This window comes from Lynx rufus, unplaced genomic scaffold (genome assembly GCF_022079265.1).
Source record: "Lynx rufus isolate CCGP_SWC_20201006 ecotype Redwood Valley unplaced genomic scaffold, mLynRuf1.p SCAF_1, whole genome shotgun sequence".
NCBI classification, from domain to species: Eukaryota; Metazoa; Chordata; class Mammalia; order Carnivora; family Felidae; genus Lynx; species Lynx rufus.
Genome location: NW_025814823.1, coordinates 51,442,571 through 51,464,281, shown reverse-complemented (window position 1 = coordinate 51,464,281; position 21,711 = coordinate 51,442,571). Strand labels below are relative to the sequence as shown.

General features: G+C 35.3%; 1 protein-coding gene across 6 annotated transcripts in view; it reads left to right on the top strand.

Annotated features, from left to right (window-relative positions):
* The window catches only part of MYCBP2 (MYC binding protein 2), a 283,903-nt gene that overhangs the window by 134,671 nt on the left and 127,521 nt on the right, over nt 1–21,711 (top strand). For all 6 annotated transcript variants that reach the window (XM_047080835.1, XM_047080826.1, XM_047080807.1 and 3 more), the window contains exons 27-34: nt 703–794; nt 4,226–4,360; nt 5,718–5,801; nt 6,816–6,912; nt 8,744–8,936; nt 9,440–9,714; nt 13,183–13,404; nt 19,496–19,687. In XM_047080835.1, the coding sequence (XP_046936791.1) occupies nt 703–794; nt 4,226–4,360; nt 5,718–5,801; nt 6,816–6,912; nt 8,744–8,936; nt 9,440–9,714; nt 13,183–13,404; nt 19,496–19,687 (1,290 nt within the window). The remainder of the gene's footprint in view (nt 1–702; nt 795–4,225; nt 4,361–5,717; nt 5,802–6,815; nt 6,913–8,743; nt 8,937–9,439; nt 9,715–13,182; nt 13,405–19,495; nt 19,688–21,711) is intronic.

Below are 21,711 nucleotides of genomic sequence, written 5' to 3'. Positions count from 1 at the left end.
TTTTTGCTGCGTATTTTTCTAAATGCTCCATGAGTATTATTTCATGTAATTCTCACAATTACTATGAAGTAGGCACTGTTAGTGTCCATTTTCCTTTTATGCATGAGGAAACCATGTCCCATATCTCACAGCTTGTACGTGTTGAAGCAAAATTCTTTCTCCTTGGAAGCTCACTTAGATACAATACATTGGTTGAATTCTTTCACCTCCTTCAGATGTTTATATTTGGTACAGAAGAACTTGGAGCATTTACTATAAATAGATGAATATATAAATAAACTGAAATTAATATAGGCCATGAGTTTCTAAATTTAAATGTGTAGGTTTGTGTATTCAACATTAAAAAAGCAGGCATTCTGAGGCACCTGGGTGGCTCAGTCGGTTAAGCATCCAACTCTTGATTTCAGCTGAGGTAATGATCTCACAGTTCATGGGATCGATCTCCATGTTGAGCTCTGTGCTGACAGCATGGAACCTGCTTGGGATTTTCTCTCTCCTTCTCTCTCTGCCCCTCCCCCATGCTCTCTCGCTCTCTCAAAATAAATCAGTAAAACTCAAAAAGAAAAGCATGCATTCTCATTTTTACATTCTGCAGTGTCCAGCACATTTATGGAAACACACAAAATTATAAACACATTATTCAGCAGGTTTGCATGATTGAATGACAGACTAGAAACGATGTGTTTTTTCTCCTTTCCCCAGCTGTTCGAGTTGGGTCCTGATGGAGGAGATCATGAAACCGATGGAGACCTTCTTGCAGAGACTGATGTGTTGGCTTATGACTGTGCTGCCAGGTAATGATTTCCCAATTACTCAGCATCATCCTTACATACTTAATATGAAAAATTCATTGTAAGTGAAGAAACAAACATGAAAAGGATGTTTTAAATAATCCGTGATAAGATGCTTGAGATATTAAATTGTGTATAAGTGTTGCATTTAACAGAGCTGCATTAAAACTAACAGTATTTTCCCTATTTGTATTTTATAAATTATTTCTCCATTGAAGATTGGATGAAACTATACATATATTTTATATACCTTTGCTTTCATGCATCCCTTAGAGAACAGCTACTGTGCTAGCTTTCCAGTGATGTGATACAATTATTTACTACCTGGAGCATGTATATAGTATGAAATAGAGAAGGCCAGAAGTCCAATCACCTGTGTGCCCTAACACCATGCCTATAGTATGTGCTTATTTGTAACATGCTTGGGGTGGTGGCCAGCTTTTACTGAAACCTCTTAGGAGGTTACCAGAATCCAGATGTTTATTTATAAAGCTTCATTAAGTAAGAAGAGACTTAGATTTTATCAGTCCTCTCTGTATAATGCCACGGAATATCTCCAACACTATGTTATGGCAAGTTAGTGATTTGAATCAGGGAATATTATGGTGTGAAAGAGAATAAATTGAACTTCAAAATAATAATAGTATACTTCTTCCCAGTGATAGTTACGTTAAAACCTGTGTGTCATACGTGAGCTTTTTGCTAGTGAAAATGTGATTTCTGAAAATGGTAGTAAGGCATTGAGTCTGCTTTTAACAGATACGTACTTTGAGAACAAAACAGCAAACTTAAAGAAAATTCTGACTGTTTTTTCACTTCAGGCATTTACCAATGGCAGGAGATACTTTTCAGTCATATTTTATGTGACAAAAAATGAAGATCAGGAAAAGTTAATTGATTAATTTTTAACAAAGCCTTAAGATGCCATTGTCATTTAGCATTTATTTTTGAACATGTAATTATGGGACAAAAATAATATTGTTTCACATATAGAGAATCATGTAGAGTGTATTTATTTGCCGACTAACAAAGCCCAGGTTCCTACAGCTAGCATTAAAGGACTTCCATAATCATTAATAGCATCTTTTTTAACTTACTTCCTACTAATCGTTTTTATCTGTCTTAATGCTTTAACCCGACTGGACCCCCTGTCATTTTCAGGCGCTGTTGTGTACCTTCATACCTCTACAGTGTGTGAATTTGTCCCCTTCCTCAAATACCCTTGATTCTTTTTTCTATCCCAGTTTCCCAGCTACAACCACTATACTCCATTACCTGGAACTAAAACTTGTGTGTATCTTTATCAGATGTCCTTATTTATATACATGCTTTCTCCTTCTATTTTAGTAAAATATTTTGTGTAGTTACTATGTGACGGGCACAGTTCCAACACTTTATTTGAATTTGCTCAGTCCTCAGAACAATCCTGTGATCTAGACCTCATCTTCATCCCTATTTTCAGATGAAGAAACTGAGTCACAGAGAGGGTGTAATAATTTGCCCAAGGTCACACAACTAGTGTTGTGAAGCTGAGCCTTGAATTCTGGCCATCTGACTCCAAAACCATTTTCTTAACATGCTACCTCTGAAAAAACTTGACTTAAATAAATGAACTTTAAAACTAAAATTCAGAGTTTCATTTTCCAATGACACTGGCATGGTTTGTTTGTTTGTTTTTAACAACAATTAAAAGATTTTGTGTTATTTTAATATGAAAGTTTTATAACATTTAAGCAAGTTGTAGAATTCAAGGTTGAGGGGTGTCATCACCACAACACCAATGACTATTATTATTTGTGTGTTATTGTCAAGACTTTTTAATTTTTTTCTGACTTTTTTTTTTGTTTATTTGTGTGTTTATTTATTTCAGTGATCTCTATACCCAACATGGGGCTCAAAGTCACAACTCTGAGATCAAGAGTTGCGTGCTTTTTTTGAAAAAAAAAAAAAAAATTAAAAAAAAAAAAAAAAAAGAGTTGCGTGCTTTTTTAACTGAGCCAGCCAGACACCTTTTTTTTCGTCTTCCTTTAATTTTTTCTTCTTTTTTCAAAAAATTTTTTATTATTATTTTCATTTAAATCCAAGTTAGTTAACATATAGTGTAATAATGATTACAGGAGTAGAATTTGGTGATTCATCACTTACATATAAAACCCAGTTTTCATCCCAACAAGTTCCTCCTTAATGCCCATCTCCCATTTAACCTGTTCCTCCACCCTCCTCCTCTCCAGCAACCCTCAGTTTCTTCTCTGTATTTAAGGGTCTCTTGGGGTGTGTCTCCCTCTCTGTTTTTATCTTATTTTTGCATCCCTTCCCCTCTGTTCATCTCTTTTGTTTCTTAAATTCCACATATGAGTGAAATCATATGATATTGTCTTTCTCTGACTACTTCTCTTAGCATGCATAATACAGTCTAGTTCCATCCATGCTGTTGCAAATGGCAAGATTTCATTCTTTTTGATCAATGACTAATAATCCTCTTTATCTGTTCGTCAGTTGATGGACATTTGGACTCTTTCCATACTTTGGCTATTGTCGGTAGTGCTACCATGAACATTGGAGTGCATGTATGCACTCTTTTTTTTTTTAGACTTTTATTTTTAAGTTTATTTATTTTTAATGTTTATTTTTGAGAGAGAGAGAGAGTGCAAGTGGGGGAGACGCAGACACACACACACACACACACACACACACACACACACACAGAATTCGAAGCAGGCTCCAGGCTCTGAGCTGTCAGCACTGAGCTCAACACGGGGCTCAAACCCACGAGCTGTGAGATCATGACCTGAGCCGAAGTCAGATGCTTAACCGATTGAGTTACCCAGGTGCCTCTATTTATTTACTTTGAGAGAGGGTGGGGGAAGGGCAGAGAGAGGGAGAGAGAGAGAGAGAGAGGGAGAGAGAGAGAGAATGAATTCCAAGCAGGCTCAACATGTCAGTGCAGAACCTGATGCAGGGCTCAGACTCACAGTGAGATCATGACCTGAACTGAAATGCAGAGTTGAATGGTTAACCGAGTGAGCCACCCTGGCGCCCCCAGACTTTTTTAAATAGAAGGTTTTTAATGATGTTTAATAAGAATATTATACAATGTATTTCATGCTTTGTTTATAAAGGATTTAAAACCAATAAATGCAGGGTGCCTGGGTGGCTCGGTCAGTTGAGCGTCTGACTGGCTCAGGTCACGATCTTACAGCTGGTGAGTTCAAGCCCCACGTCGGGCTCTGTACCAACAGCTTGGAGCCTGGAGCCTGCTTCGGATTCTGTGTCTCCCTCTCTCTCTGCCTCTCCCCCATTCACATTTTGTCTCTCTCTGCCTCTTAAAAATAAATAAACATTAAAAAAATTTTTTTAATAATAAATAAAACCAATAAACACATGCATGTAGCAGGGCAAAGGCATTGTCTTTGACTCACTAATTTTTCTCTCAGAGAAAAGTATGCAATGATGTTTGATGAGCCAGTTCTCTTGCAAGCTGGATGGTGGTATGTAGCATGGGCTCGAGTGTCTGGACCCAGCAGTGACTGTGGATCTCATGGACAAGCTTCTATTACCACAGATGACGGGTAAGCAGAATGTTTAAGTATTACTTAAGCAGCTCTCATTTTTGTTAGTGGAATATTGTTTTAAAAGCTCAGAGGTCTTTCGGTAAGGTAAAAATGTTAGTAAGACTAGAATATAATATGACTGCCAAACATTTAAGTTTATGTGATCTCATACCAAATTTAAGGTCTAGACAGAACAGGGAGACAATAGGACTGCTATTCTTTGCTCTTGCCATTTGTCGTTTGTATGTATTTCTGGGTGTTATATTGTTTAAGAACTTATTATCAGTTAGAAATTATATAAAGTGGCAAGGTAAATGAGGAATTTGGAAACCATAAAAAAAGGAATAAATACTTGCTGTGCAGTTTGATAGTTCTTATGAAAGCAGTTTATAAATTGCAGAACTTTGGCAATATGAGATGGTACAGTTTTAATAAAATGTAGGGAAATTTACTGCTTAAATTTCATATATAGAGCATTTTTAAGTTTATAAAATACTTTCATATCTATATTCTCATTTGATGGCCTCAACAATTACGTGAAGCCATTATTAGCCCTGTTTTCCTCTCAGGGGAATAGAGAGACAGAAAGTGAAGTGATTTGCTTCACATCATATCGCTGCTGTGTGGCAGAACCAAATCTAGACCTGGAATCTCTTGACTCTAACTCCATCCTTCTTTATTCTCAGTACTCTGATTTTGTGTGTTTGGAAGGACCATTACTTAGAAGAGAAATTCAGTTTACTCTTACTCTTCTTGAGCATGAGTGAAAGTTATGTAACAGTATATTTCAAATAGTTATGTTCTATTCATAACAGAGCTGACCAGAAACAGAACAGACTAATGTAAGAGGTGAAATCTTTGTTCCTGAATGTTCAAGTAGAATGCCATAGAAGAATCAAGTCAGCTGTAATGTATCCCTTTCTACTTACTGTAAGATTACGTGTTAGCACCAGGGAGACTGCCTTGGTCCTAGACCTCATGATTCCACATGCAGTTCATTGAACTTTGGAGTATCACAGCAGTTTAAAGCTGCTTTAAATAGAAGGTATCATGTGTGTGGTTGAGCACATTTTAAACTGTAAGTTGAAGTATTTTGTTACTAGCTTATTGTTCTGGTTAAAGTTGAGCTGGAGGGACCTGCCGCTTACCCATGGCTGCCTGATCAGGTTCATTTCCTTCATTTTATTCCTTAAGCCACTCAGAGCTTGAACCAGAATAAAAACAATTCCTTTTTACTTGTAGGTTTTTTTCTTAAAGAATGGATCTCTGTGCATTAACATATATTTGAAAAGGCAATTGTCAGATTTCTTATTTTCTTTCATGAATCTCGAATCATGTTGTTTTTTGGTGTCATTGTTATTTTTTCTCTTCTTAGGGTTGTTTTCCAATTTAAGAGTTCAAAGAAATCAAATAATGGTACAGATGTTAATGCTGGTCAGATACCTCAATTATTATACAGGTATTTAGCATATTTACAGTGAATTAATATGGTTTGTTCCTCTGTTATAATGAGCTAGGATACTATAAAATATATGACATAATGAGAGAAATCACTTGAAGCACTCAGAAAACTATAACATACCAGAAGAAATATAGCTACTTTTAACAAAAACACTTAATTTAATATTTTGTATATTTTTAAACATTTTCTACTTTGAGCATGATTTGAAACTTTACCTCATGACTCAGACTATCTGTATTATGCCATTAACAGTATTTTAATCTGTAGATTTTCATAGCTATTTCAGAATATTATAAAGTAATAAAAATTTGTCTTAGAGAAATGATATTGGGGTGTTCGATAGGGATTTCAGATGCAGGCCTGATTGATTTGCTGCTGTTTTGTGTTTCCTGTTTGTCTTGTGATGGAATGAATTAGAAAATCCCTTCTGCTAAAAGTTTCCACTTTTGAAGTATGAAACAGTAACTTGTCCATGTGATAGTACTTATTATATTTGTAACATTATTTAAGAATTTTAATTACTTTATGGTATTTGAGACATTTATGGAAGCATATGCCTATGTATCTGCCTACCTGTTTCTAAACTCAATAATTTACTCAATAATTACTCAATTTTTAGAATGAAGAATTCAAATAGGTAACCCTTGCTAGAAAAAAATGTCATTCCTTGAGTAGTAAAAAATCTAAAGAAACACCTCTAGAGCAGTAACTGTCTCTTATGTCTTCCTTTCCTAGTAATCACTTTTAAAAATCGAGGTGGTTTAAACCTCACTTTTCCCAGGAAGGGATTTTTGTTTGTTTTTATGCAATTTATTACAGTTAGTATTTGTAATATATAGCATTATGAACATAGCAAGTTCCTTGGACTACTTCTGGGTACACTGATTAAATGATGTTTTAATTATATAGCACTTAATATTTAATAGCATATTTTGCTATTTCAAAAATGTATATTTTGAAAAGTGTCGTTGGACCTTCTAACATAAATTTATGTGTATCTGCTACTTTCAGACTTCCAACCAGTGATGGTAGTGCCTCAAAAGGCAAACAGCAAACCAGCGAACCTGTACATATTTTAAAGAGATCTTTTGCAAGAACTGTCTCAGTGGTAAGCCATTTTTTTAAAAATTTCAGGTTCTTTGTCCAGTGCTCCATTTCATTTTGATGTTTGGCGGTTAGCCACCCTTCTGAGAGTTTATCTCAACATAGTTTTATGAACTCAGATTTGTTTTTAGATTAGCACTGACATCCCAGGGCAAAGAATAAATAATATGTACTTTAAATAATGGGAAAATAGAGATGTTGGCTGACTTTAACATGAACTTAAACATGAACTGAAATAACTGGTGGGTTTTCTAGTAAATCTTGTATGAATACATGTGCTGAAGGAGAAAGTGAAGGAAAAGTTAAGGCTGATAATTGACTAAAAAGTGCTAATCTAATGCTTGAGGAGCTAAGTAGAAGAGTTGTATATTTAACTCAGGGCTCTGTTGAACTACTTGACCATCTGCATTCTACATTCAAAACTATGCCACATTACTGGGGTTACTAGTGTAGAATGGAAAGCCAACATGATGTAATTGAGAGATCATGGGAAGTCTGAGTTAAGTTCTTGTCCTGTACTAGTTGAGCCTTCTTATGCAAATTATTTAAATAAACTGATAGCATCAGTATGAATTTCTGTTGACATAAGGGATACAAAAATGCTTTTTTAATTGTAAGGCACTATATGAATGTGATTCATTAATGTAGTCAGTAGTCTTTCATGTTGGTAAAATGCATAGGGAGAATGTTTTTTTTTCCTTTTTGTATTAGTTTTTTAAAATCACAAGATTAGTATACATCCCTGGTTTGGAATAGGGTAGAGTAGGGATAAAACTATATTAAAAGTACCCTAAAGTTCTTTCCCTGTCACTCTGTTATTACCCCATATAACTACTGTTTACATTTTGATGTATATCCTTTCAGACCATTTTTTATATATACACAAACTTATTAGTCTTTCATACAGTATGCTATACAACCTTCTTGTTTGTAATGATAAAATTTTGCATCTTTTTAAAATTTTCATAGGATACACTAAGTACTGCAGAACAACTAGAGATGCAATACTACAGCAACAGCGTAGAGTTTAATTTTGCTTTCAAGTAAACATAGATTTGTAAATATTTTTTATTTTTTTCCTTACTTATATGATAAACTAGATAGGTTGAGAGCATGGAAACTTAAAAATGTATTTTTAGGGGCGCCTGGGTGGCGCAGTCGGTTAAGCGTCCAACTTCAGCCAGGTCACCATCTCGCGGTCCGTGAGTTCGAGCCCTGCGTCGGGCTCTGGGCTGATGGCTCAGAACCTGGAGCCTGTTTCCGATTCTGTGTCTCCCTCTCTCTCTGCCCCTCCCCCGTTCATGCTCTGTCTCTCTCTGTCCCAAAAATAATAAATAAAACGTTGAAAAAAAATGTTTAAAAATGTATTTTTAGTGGTGCCTGGGTGACTCAGTTAAGTGTCTGACTTTAGTCGTGATCTCACAGTTTGTGAGTTCAAGCTCCACATTGGGCTCTGCACTGACAGCTCAGAGCCTGGAGCCTGCTTTGGATTCTGTGTCTCCCTCTCTCTCTGCCCTTCCCCCACTCACACTCTTGTCTCTCTCTCTCAAAAATAAATAAACATTAAAAAACAATTTAATGTATTTTTAAATAGGCAAATATTGAAGAATGTTGTTTTTATAGATGCCTAACTACTGTACCTTTTTTGCCAAGCTTCAAAGGTACTCCTAATGGTAATGTGGTAAATGAACCAATAGAATGTCTATTATTTGCACTAATCAAAACACAGTAAAAAAGTTCAAATAAAGTTTTGAAGTTGATGCCATCTTTCCATTTGATTCAACCTATGGATCATTTGAACTAACTGTTACCTGTTTTTTCATATTCTGGATTAGGAATGTTTTGAGTCATTATTGAGCATTCTTCACTGGAGTTGGACCACCTTAGTCTTAGGAGTTGAAGAACTTAGAGGATTAAAAGGATTCCAGTTCACAGCGACACTTCTAGATTTAGAGAGACTGCGCTTTGTGGGTACCTGTTGTCTGAGGTTATTGCGTGTCTATACGTGTGAAATTTACCCAGTATCAGGTATGAAGCTTCTTTTTAAATGACTTTAGGGAGAAAATATTTGAGACATTGAGAAGGTCTATATGGGAAAACCAGGAATTTAAGATCCCCAGCTGCCTTTAACCTCCAAAAATGAGGGGAGAAAGTCAGCTTTTGTGACCTTTATATATTTACTTACGAAGAGTAAAATAGATTACATGTTATGCTGATAACAAAAAGTCATGTCAGGCTAAAAATTACTCTAATAAAGTATTATTTTAAACAGATTTGGTCAAATAGAAAACTTTTGAACAACTCATTTGGACTTAGAGGCTGAAACCAATATTTCAGGGTCATTTTTTTTTTCCTACTTAGATTTTTAAAAGAAATAATTTTGGACTGCATTTAATCTCTAAATTGTTTCATCTCTAGGTTATGAGTACTTGTGATCTCTAGTTACATAGGAAATTACTTGAATTATATTAAATGTCTCCATCCATATTTATTATCCTATTTAATTAGCAATCTGCTTTGTTCCCTCAAAGCTACCGGAAAAGCAGTTGTGGAAGAAACTAGCAAATTAGCAGAATGTATTGGAAAAACTAGAACTTTGTTAAGAAAAATTTTATCAGAAGGAGTTGATCACTGCATGGTGAAGTTGGATAATGATCCTCAAGGATATCTCAGTCAACCTTTGAGTCTCCTAGAAGCTGTCCTTCAAGAGTGTCATAATACCTTTACTGCCTGTTTTCATTCTTTCTACCCAACTCCTGCCTTACAGTGGGCTTGCCTTTGTGATCTGCTGAATTGTCTGGATCAGGTAATTTAAGTTTGTAAAATGTTAGTTGAAAATATGATATGTTACTTAATACTCTTTAAAGTGCTGTTGCCTCAGTCTTTCTAACTTTTATAAAAGGTAAATTAGGACATTGGTTTGGTATATGTGACTTAAATAAAGTTCAAAGACATTTTTTTTTCTGTTTGCTTTATCATTTTTACTTGTAAACTTGACAGGCACATTGTGCAGTTGCTGATTTGCTTTTTGAATCTGAGTAAGCATGTGTGCGTAAGAGCAAGAATAGTTGTGAGCAAGTGTGTAAGAGCAAGGACAGCACTAGAAGGGCAGCTCCTGCAGCCTCCTTATGTGCAGAATGGTCAGGAGAAAGAGCTGTGAGTGAACTTGCTTGCTAACATCATTCATTCATGAGGAAACCACAAGCCTCATAAATGTGTATGCCCCAAATCACAGTTTCAAAATGCTTGAGGCAAAAAAATGGCAGAACTAAAGGGAGAAATAGACAAATTCACAGTGATAGTTGGAGACTTCGACACTCCTCTGTTAGCAATTAATAGAACAACTAAACCGAAAAATCAGTAAGGAAATAGAAGATCTGGACAACATTATCAACCACATTGGCTTTACTGACATTTATAAAACAGAATGTCAAGTGCACATGTTATTTTCAAGTATACATATCTTGCTCACAAAGATAGATCATATGCTAAGCCATAAAATAAGTTTTAGTAATTTCAAGATTAAAATTAAAAGTTTTCAGACCATAATAGGACTAAAGTTAAAATAAATAGCAAAATATATTGAGAAAAGCACTAAATATATGGAAAATAGACAATAATTCTAAGTAACCAGTGAATCAAAGAAATCCAAAGGAAACTTGAAAATATTTTGCACTGAAAGATAAAAGTATAATGTCAGAAATTGTGAGATGTAGCTAAAGGAAATTTATACTTTTTAAAATATTTATTTATTTATCTTGAGAGAGGGAGAGAGAGAATCCCAAGCAGGCACTGCACTCTCAGCACGGAGCCCGACTTGGGGCTTGATCCCACAAATTGTGAGATCATGACCTGAGCTGAGACCAAGAGTTGGACACTTAGCCAACTGAGCCACCCAGGTGCCCCAAGAAATGTATACCTTTAAATGATAATACTAGCAAAGAAGAAAGGTTTAAAATCAGTGATCTAAGTTTCTTCCTAAAGAAGTCAGAAAGAATTAGCAAACCAAAATAAGAAGAAAGTAATAAAGATATTGGGAGGAAATAATAAAGATAAGAGCAGAAATCAGTAAAGTAAAAATAGAGAAAATTGACCAAAAGTTGGTTCTTCAAAATTAAAACCAAACTAATACACTCATAGCAAGTCTGATTGAGAGACCAGAGATGAAGAAAAAACACAAAATGCCATTATCAAAAATGAAATAGCGAATATCAATATAGATCCAAACAGACATTAAAATGATAAAAGAATATTTTGAACAGCTGTATACCAATAACTTATAATTTTAGGTAAAGTAGACAAATTTCTTGAAAAATATAGCTTAATCAAAACTAGCACAATAAGAAATATAAAAATCTGAATTGCTTTCTATTCATTAAAACATTGAATTCATTATCAAAAACTTTCCCACAAAGAAAACTCCAGACCCAGATATTGTTATTGGTGAATTCTATCAAACCTGAAACAGTATCAATCTTTTACAAATTCTTTCAGAAGACATAGGAGACAACATTTCCCAACTGATTTTGTCAAGTTAGCCTTATACTGATACCAAAACCTGACAAAGATATTAAAAGAACGTATTAGTACAAATTTTACTCAGAAACATAGATGCAAAAACTCTTAACAATATTATCAAATCAAATCCAGCAATATAAAAAATATATCACACCAAGTAGGGTTTTTCTTGGAAATGCAAGGTTAAACTTTCAAAGTTCAATGTAATTCACCATATTAACTGAATAAACTGGGGAAATTGTATAATCGTCTCAATAGATACAGAAAATGTGACAAAATTGGCACTTATTCAATGGTGAAAACTTCCATGCAAACTAGGATTTAAGGAAACTTCCTCAAGCTATGATTATAAAGGATCTCTAGAGAAAAATGCATAGTTAATATCAAACTTAATGGTGAAATACTGAATACTCCTCTAAGCTTGGGAGTAAGGCACAAGGTGACTGTTGTCACCACTTCTATTCAGCATTGTAGAGGAAATTCTAGCACCTTCTCCTCCCCTAAGAAAGTTCACTGTCATCACCAGGGCATCCTAGCCTATTTGAAAGATATTCTAGGAATGACATCGGGGTAGGCAACTTTGTTTTTATTTTATTATTACTGTTTTTTTAGCTGTTTACATACTGAATTTATTATTCTTGTCATTAAAAATGTATTTCTTTGTGGTAAAAACACTTAATATGAGATCTCCCTCTTAGATTTTGAGCATACAGTATGATATTGTTAACTGCAGATGCAATGTTGTATAACACATCACTAGTGCTTACTCATCTTTCATAACTGAAACTTTATACCTGTTGAATACCAGATCCCCATTTCCCCCTCATCCTATCCATACTCTTCTCTGCTTCTGTGAGCAGACACTGCATATAAGTGGAATCATGCAGTATTTTGGCTTGCTGTAACTGGCTTATTTCACTCATAGTGTTCTCCAGGTTCATTGATGACCTATAGCAGAGTAGTGTATTTTACCACTCAATTTCCTGAGATAAGGTTATTGCCTGGACTGGTGCACAACTTACTCTCTCAACCTGTCCAGTCTCATATGGTTTTCTTTACTACTGAACTGGCTACAGAACAGGCTAGCATTAACAAATGTTGGTTTAACATATAGGATATTGCTGTTAACCTGAATTTGTAGTACAGATGTTTGATGAACTAAGTAACGTATACACAGTTTTTGTGAATTAGGATATCATGTCTTGATAAGTTTTTAATATTTTGTTACAAAATTTTACAAGTATGCTGTTAATTTTCTGAACAGATATATAATGTGATGACATATTTTGTAACCTTAGTGAAATGTTTATTATAGTAATTCATTATGCTACATTACCATTAGTAAATGTTATAGTTGCACAGAATTATAATTTAAATCAGTAATTATTTGAGGAAAATTGTTTCAGTGCTTGTTACTGGACATGTCTTAGATATATACTGATTGGGGCCTTTTTGATGTAATTCTTTGAGCATAGTGCTAGAGAGGACTGATTCTGAGGATATATAAACTCATTGAATGGAGAATAGGAGGCTGATATTTGACCATATTTAATAATTTTACATCTTCATTGGATAGTAACTTAAACAGTTGTGTTTAAAAGTATTGATGTAATTAAATTCTATATCAAGACAATTAAAATGAGTGCTAGAAAACTTTGGTATGATTTAAAAATTGTTTAACTTTTGTGTATCCAAACATTTGGATTAAACTGATGCCATATTTCTTTGATGGGCTCATCTTTCTTTTTTTTTAAAGGATATCCAGGAAGCAAACTTCAAGACTTCAAGTAGCCGATTGCTTGCAGCTGTTATGTCAGCTCTGTGCCACACTTCTGTTAAGCTGACTTCCATCTTCCCTATTGCATATGATGGAGAAGTACTATTACGATCAATTGTTAAACAAGTTAGCACAGAGAATGACTCAACACTAGTTCACCGGTTCCCCCTTTTGGTAGCACATATGGAAAAGCTCAGCCAGGTAGGTCTTTTCCCAAAGTATCTTTTATACTGAAGTAAATGGAGGGCATATTTAAGTTGGTGCTTATTCTTCTATATTGATATTTACCAAATAAGTATGTGTTTCACAAGAAGAGCTAAAATTCAGGGGAAAAAATTCTCATGTTTACCTGTAAATTTGCAATATTCTTTCTCTCATTTTTTAATTTTGAATGAAACCTAACCTATAAAAAATTTGAGAGTTGCACAGTGAATTCATATATTATTCATATTATTCACATATTATTCACATAATATTCACATATATTATTTGCCAAACCATTTGAAAGTTGCAGATACTATAAGCAAACTTGTATATTCTCTTATTTTAGATTGCTAACATAGAATTCTTAGGGAAATAAGTAAATTTTTGAGACATTTTTTTTCTATAACATTTTGGTGTGTTAAAATAAGTACTCTAAAACAATAGTCACAGGAAACATGCTTTAGAAACTGTTTCTGGTTTATTAGAAAGCACTATGGAGAAAAATTAACTTAAATACACGTGAAAACCATATATAATACTATCAAGTTGATGAGGAGTAATCTTTAAAATGAAAGCCAAAAAAAGCAGTAGAAAATAGAATAGTTATCCTGATTATACAATAGCAATTTTCTGTTGTCTCTCATCAAGTATTTATTATGTACCTTCTATTTACTGGGATTATAATTAGGTATTAGTTGAGGCAGGAGTCAGCTCTTGAATTGGCAATGGGGGAGTGCCTATAAACTGGAGGATATTTTTACAAGATAAATTGTCAATTCAGTATTATGTTGTTGAATATTTACAAAGTAAATTATCCAAGGGAATAATTGAAAGACTGAAGCCTTTTGTGTACTTTATTAAAAGGAAAAATGGAAAACCTTAATTAGAGTCCCAAATGTTCATCATTAAGTGAAATACTTGAATTTGGATATATCAACTTGATAGAAAAAGGTTCAGCCCTTAAAAATAACTTTATTTACATTTAATATCAAGGCCAATGTTTTTAAACTTTTTAGTTAGAAAATCAGAAACTAAAGTTTATGTACTTTAGTATGACTATGGTGTACTGTGATGACTATGTAAAATATGTATGCAAAAGACATACATATCTTGTAATATGTATTTAATACATATTTTGTAAGAAAATACTGAGAAATGAAAATAACACTTAGGTGATAAAGTTATGGGTAATTCTATGTTTTTCTTTTGGAATTCTACAAACATTTGGTAATTATTAATGGTTAATAATTGTGTATTTGTATGTCTTTATCAATATTCTATGAAGGTAGTACATATTCTACCCTCCTTTTTTTTTTTTAATATTTTTATTTATTTTTGAGAGAAAGAGACACAGACTGAGCAGGGAAGGGGCAGAGAGAAAGAAGGAGCCACAGAATCTGAAGCAGGCTCCAGGCTCTGAGCTGTCAGCACAGAGCCTGACTTGAGGCTTGAACGCCTGAACTGTGAGATCATGACCTGAGCCGAAGTCAGACACTCTACCGACTGAGTCACCCAGGCACCCCTACCCTCTTTTTTTTTTTAATTTTTTTTTTCAACGTTTATTTATTTTTGGGACAGAGAGAGACAGAGCATGAACGGGGGAGGGGCAGAGAGAGAGGGAGACACAGAATCGGAAACAGGCTCCAGGCTCTGAGCCATCAGCCCGGAGCCTGACGCGGGGCTCGAACTCACGGACCGTGAGATCGTGACCTGGCTGAAGTCGGACGCTTAACCGACTGCGCCACCCAGGCGCCCCTTTTTTTTTTTTTTTAATTTTTTTTTCACCTACCCTCTTTTTAATAGATACAGGATTGTACCATTTGGATGTAGCATAATATAGTTAATGAGTCCTTTCTCTCTCTATGTATATATTTAGATTATTCCCACTATTTTAAACCGTGTTGCTGAAAATATCATTGACTACATTTTTATGTATATTAACGATGACTTTTCCGGAGTAAGTCATCAGGAGCGGAAAAATTCTTAAGTAAAAGGAAAACACCTCAAGACTTTTCTACAAATTGTTAAAATGCCCTCCAGAAACCAAGTGTCAGCTTACATTCCCCACCACTGGTGAATGAGTTCCCTTTTCTAAAGTTTAAGTGGCTAATGGGGTGCCTGGGTGGCTCAGTTGGTGGAGCGTGTGAGTTCAGCTCAGGTCATAATCTAACAGTTCATGAGTTCGAGCCCCGTGTCAGGTTCTGTGCTGACACCTCAGAGCCTGGAGCCTGCTTTGGATTCTGTGTCTCCCTCTCTCTCTGCCCCTCCCCCGCTTGTGTGTGCACACGTGCATGCGCTCTCTCGCTCTCAAAAATGAATAAACATTTAAAAAATTTTAAATTTAAGGGGCTAGTGATGTACTAATAAATATATTTTTTCATATTATTTATTTTTATATGTTATACATATTACATATCTGTGTACACATATATGTGCATATATACACATACATTCATACATTTTGGTTCTTCAACTAAAGCACTGACACTGTTAACTCCATTTTAAGAATATATGGGAAGCTTCTCTTATTAATCTTGTTAGTTACTAATTAGAAACTAAGTGGGTGTAACTAAATAAATACACTCCACCCATCCCCCTGATAAAGCCCTTCCAGGTTATTGATTATGGAGTACAGTTCGGGATTGAGTTTCATCCAAAGCTAATTTTCTGAGAAGTTCCAAAAAGTAAAGTTTCTGGAGAATTAAAGTGATGTAAAGGCTAGAAGAATTACAATTTTAGCAAAATGAGGAATTTATTATTTTAAAGCCAGGAGAACTAATTACATAAGAATTGATGTTTTATGGTAATCTTATTCAAATGATAATAGAAATAATCTAAAGATGGAAGATTATTTTTTTTTAATTTTATTTTTTTATTTTTTTAAAATTTACATCCAAATTAGTTAGCATATAGTGCAACAATGATTTCAGAAGTAGATTCCTTAGTGGCCCTTACCCATTTAGCCCATCCCCCCTCCCACAACCCCTCCCGTAACCCTCAGTTTGTTCTCCATATGTATGAGTCTCTTCTGTTTTGTCCCCGCCCTGTTTTTATGTTATTTTTGTTTCCCTTCCCTTGTGTTCATCTGTTTTGTCTCTTAAAGTCCTCATATGAGTGAAGTCATAGGATTTCTGTCTCTCTCTGACTAATTTCACTTAGCATTATACCCTCCAGTTCCATCCACGTAGTTGCAAATGGCAAGATTTCATTCTTTCTGATTGCCGAGTAAAATGCTTCATTGTATATATATACCATGTCTTTATCCATTCATCCATCGATGGACATTTGGGCTTTTTCCATGCTTTGGCTATTGTTGATAGTGCTGCTATAAACATGGGGGTGCATGTGTCCCTTCGAAACAGCACACCTATATCCCTTGGAAAAATGCCTAGTAGTGCGATTGCTGGGTTGTAGGGTAGTTCTATTTTTAGTTTTTTGAGGAACCTCCATACTGTTTTCCAGAGTGGCTGCACCAGTTTGCATTCCCACCAGCAGTACAAAAAAGATCCTCTTTCTCTGCATCCTCATCAACATCTGTTGTTGCCTGAGTTGTTAATGTTTGCCATTCTGACAGGTGTGAGGTGGTATCTCATTGTGGTTTTGATTTGTATTTCCTTGATGATGAGTGATGTTGAGCATTTTTTCATGTGTCGGTTGGCCATCTGGATGTCTTCTTTGGAGAAGCGTCTATTCATGTCTTTTGCCCATCTCTTCACTGGATTATTTGTTTTTTGGGTTTGATAAGTTCTTAATAGATTTGGGATACTAACCCTTTATCTGATATGTCATTTGCAAATATCTTCTCCCATTCTGTTGGCTGCCTTTTTAATTTTGCTGATTGTTTCCTTAGCTGTGCAAAAGCTTTTTATTTTGATGAGGTCCCAGTAGTTCATTTTTGCTTTTGTTTCCCTTGCCTCCGGAGATGTGTTGAGTAAGACGTTGCTGTAGGCAAGATCAAAGAGGTTTTTGCCTGCTTTCTCCTCGAGGATTTTGATGACTTCCTGTCTTACATTGAGGTCTTTCATCCATTTTGAGTTTATTTTTGTGTATGGTGTAAGAAAGTGGTCCAGGTTCATTCTTCTGCATGTCGCTGTCCAGTTTTCTCAGCACCACTTGCTGAGGAGACTGTCTTTATTCCATTGGATATTCTTTCCTGCTTTGTCAAAGATTAGTTGGCCATACATTTGTGGGTCCATTTCTGGGTTGTCTATTCTGTTCCATTGATCTTGGTTCTCAGTTCTTGGGCCAAGGATGGAAGATTATTTCTAAGTGACTTTTTGTTAGCTTAAGATTGCACATTAAGAAAGCTGTTGATGGGGCATGTGGGTGGCTGAGTTGATTAAGCATCTGACTCTTGATTTCAGTTCAGGTCATGATCTCACCTGTTGGTGGTGAGATAGAGCCCCACATTGGTCTCTGCCCCTGATTTTCTCTCTCTCTTTCTCACTCTGTCTCTGTCTCTCTCTCTCTCAAAAAGGAAAGCTGTTGGGAGTGGTTTAAAATAATGCTCATGATTATTTTAACTAAAAAGTTACTTAGTTTTCTATAATGGGTTGAATGTACCCTCATTTACATATTTTATTTGTCTTGGGAAGACTGATTTAACTTTAAAGACCCTTTTCTACCTTGAGATTTTATGACTTTATGAAATCTGTTGAATTTGCTGTATCTTGTAAAGCAGCATGGAATGTAAGTATTGTGGAAAAACTTGGCTATTCAGGGTGCAACTAGGTGATTTTGATAACTGAATCAGAGTATATAGTTTCCCTGATTTTACAGAAGTTAAGGCACTATGAAGAAACTGGAACTAAATTCCAAATTGTTTGATTCTCTAGTCCACAGTAAAATTGGGTCATTGGTCACAATTGTCCCCTCATGAAATTGGATGCGTTTTGCGCTGTGTCCACAGTGGGCTAAATGATACTGAGGATGGTAAAAAATATAAATAATGTTCATGCTGGACATCAACTAATTTAATCATCTTTTCACTTGGTTTCTGGAAAAAAAGACCTATGTTTTCCCCTTGGTCTTTGTTGGGACTTTATAATTTCTTATCTTGAAATTTTTATTGGTAGGGGTTGGAATGTCTTATCTTCATTTAGGAAGTCAAGTACAGAAGAAATTGTAAAACTGCATAGGAGTATTTGTAGTAGAATTCCATATTTTTATTACATGCATGTACAGAAAAAGTTTTATTAGAAAAAAGATTTGTACAGACTTTCCCAGTTGTTTTACCTGTAACTATACCAGAAATAATTATCTTAGATTGGAATTTTGTCCTATTGAAAAAGCTTTTTAAATAGGAGGAGTGTTTTTCTGTCATATGTAATTATTATTGAGAAGTTAAATAAGAGAGTAAGTGAAAATGAGTCAAAGCTAACAAAAACACATACATCTTGTAAATATGTGGTACTTTTGTGATACACAGAGACTAATTGAAAAAAGAACAATAAGGGGCGCCTGGGTGGCTCAGTCAGTTGGGCGGCCGACTTCGGCTCAGGTCAAGATCTCGCGGTCCGTGAGTTCGAGCCCCGCGTTGGGCTCTGTGCTGACAGCTCGGAGCCTGGAGCCTGTTTCAGATTCTGTGTCTCCCTCTCTCTGACCCTCCCCCATTCATGCTCTTTCTCTGTCTCAAAAATAAATAAACGTTAAAAAAAAAATTTTGGGGGCGCCTGGGTGGCTCAGTCGGTTGAGCATCCAACTTCAGCTCAGGTCACGATCTTGCGGTCCGTGAGTTCGAGCCCCGCGTCGGGCTCTAGGCTGATGGCTCAGAGCCTGGAGCCTGCTTCCATTCTGTGTCTCCCCCTCTCTCTGCCCCTCCCCCGTTCATGCTCTGTCTCTCTCTGTCTCAAAAATAAATAAAACGTTAAAAAAAATGTTTTTTTAATTTTTTTTTAATAAAATAAAAAAAAAAAAGAACAGTAAAAGTGAAGTCAGTGGTTCCACATACAACTGGATGGATTTCTAGACATAGAGTCAAACCTGAATTTTATGGGTGTCATTTAGAAAGATAAGATTTTGCAATTGAGTACTCAGGTGAAGGAAGATAAAGCAGTATTTGGAACTTTTTGTTTTTCATCTGTCATAGAGTGAAGAGAATATCTCAGGTATGACAAGCTTCCGTGAAGTTCTGGAGAAAATGCTGGTCATTGTTGTGCTCCCAGTCAGGAACAGCCTGAGGAGAGAAAATGAGCTCTTCTCCTCTCACCTGGTTTCCAACACCTGTGGATTGCTGGCCAGTATTGTCAGTGAACTGACAGCATCAGCCCTGGGATCTGAGGTGATGTTTTATTTTGAGACTGGATAATAAACACATGTTTAAGCTTGCCACATAATTTCTTTTTTCATATATTTTGTCTTTGTATAAACTAATTTTAATCCTATTTGTACTGTTTTCTTAAAAAAAAAATAAAAAATCTTCAAGCAGGCTGTTTGTTTGGTTTTCCCTTCCTTACACCTCTTCTGTGCTGTTGCTTGCTTCCTCTCTCACCAGTTTCCCCAAGACGTCACAGCGATACACACTGCATGTTTTCCTCTTATTTACCCCATTGTACAACCTCACTGCCATGTTCCAAAATAGTTCACATTGCTGGCCCATGAGGAATAGAAATGGGGCTACTAGTAGGGAACACACAGTATGGAAAAGGTAAAGAGGTTTAAACCATAGTTCTGCCCACTTGACTGACACAAGACAAATGACATCTGTAAAATGGGAAAAGTAATTTTTTTAAGTTAATTTATTTTTATAGTTACTTCTGCACCCAGCGTGGGACTCAGACTCACAACCCCAAGATCAAGAGTCACACGCTCCCCCAAATGAGCCAGCCAGGCACCCCATAAAATGCAAAAAATAATTTTATGAAAATCGGCATTAAGTACATTCACATTGTTGCACAGCTATTATCACAAAGTTTTAAAAGAATCGAATATTAGTATGTTTGAGAAAACTACTTTGAAATGTTTTAAAGTGCCTCACATTTTGCAAAATAACATTATTTTTAATCATATCACTGTCCTGCTCGCTCTGCCATATAATTTATCTAAACATTTTGACTGAATTTAGTGAATGTTTCTAATTTTTTCCCCAAAATGCAGACAGAAGGTTGATTTTAAAAATCATGTCACAATGCAAAATATCTTATATCATTCAAATGAATGTTGATTAGTTAGCATGTACTCAGTTGCTTGCCAAATAACATCTTTTCTCTCTTTTGCTTTTATAATCCTTAGCCTTTGCTTTTTCTTACTTGGAGACTTATTTTGGAATCTATTCTAAATTAATCTATCCAGTGTATACTCATTACTAATTCATAGCGACAGTTTAGCCTTTAGGATTTCTGAATGATTACATGCACCTGAGCAGAGTTTAGTATTTAACCCTGGGAACCACTTCCTCCATTTCTTAGTTCACTTTGACTTTGGTCTAGGAGGTCATTGAGCCCCTTGTCAGAAAATTTTAATTTGTCTTTTTTTCACTTGGTCACTCAGCCTATATAATAGGCTTCCCTTCTGTACCAGATCCTGGAGGAAAGTCTGATGCATAGGTCCCCCTCAGAAGGTTACTATCTGGTTTTCCCTATATGAACTTAACTTTCCAATGAGAAAGAATGCTCCGATTGCAGGTGCCTAATCTACGAACTTGGAAAAATTTACAAAGGTCATGACTTAGACATCCATATTTCCTTCTTTCCCAGAATAGTTTGAAATTCTTGTTAGAATCATCATTTCCTTCTTTCCCAGAATAGTTTGAAATTCTTGTTAGAATCATAAACTTCAATTTTTTCCCTCTTATAGGTCTTTCAGGTTTCTACAGCCAACTTAGATCAAAAGCAGGCTCTGTAATTGAAAAGAGCACTTTCAATCCAAAATAAGTTCACTGATCCTCTCTAATGAAAGTCTGTAATTAATGATGTTGTAGTTATGTATATATATTCACTTTTGTATATGTATTTTCTGCAAATGAAGTCTTGAAAACTCACAGATAAGAGGAGGGGATAGTCCACTGAAGAGGGGAAACTTAGTCCACCTCTTTCTTAATTCTCTCCAGAATTCCTAGAGCTCTATGTCACATAGATTGAAAACTGTTGGTCCACAGAATGTTGATGAAATTTTGGTATTTCTTTTCAGAGTGAGTGATATAGTTCATTCATATGTTATGACTGTGATGACTTACATGTTTATAGTTCTGCATTATAAATTAAATGAAATGCATGACTAAGAGAAGAAAATACTGTCCCGTGATGATTTGTGAATTTAGAATGATAAAATCTTGTTTTATTGCTATATAATCTCTTAATAGAATGT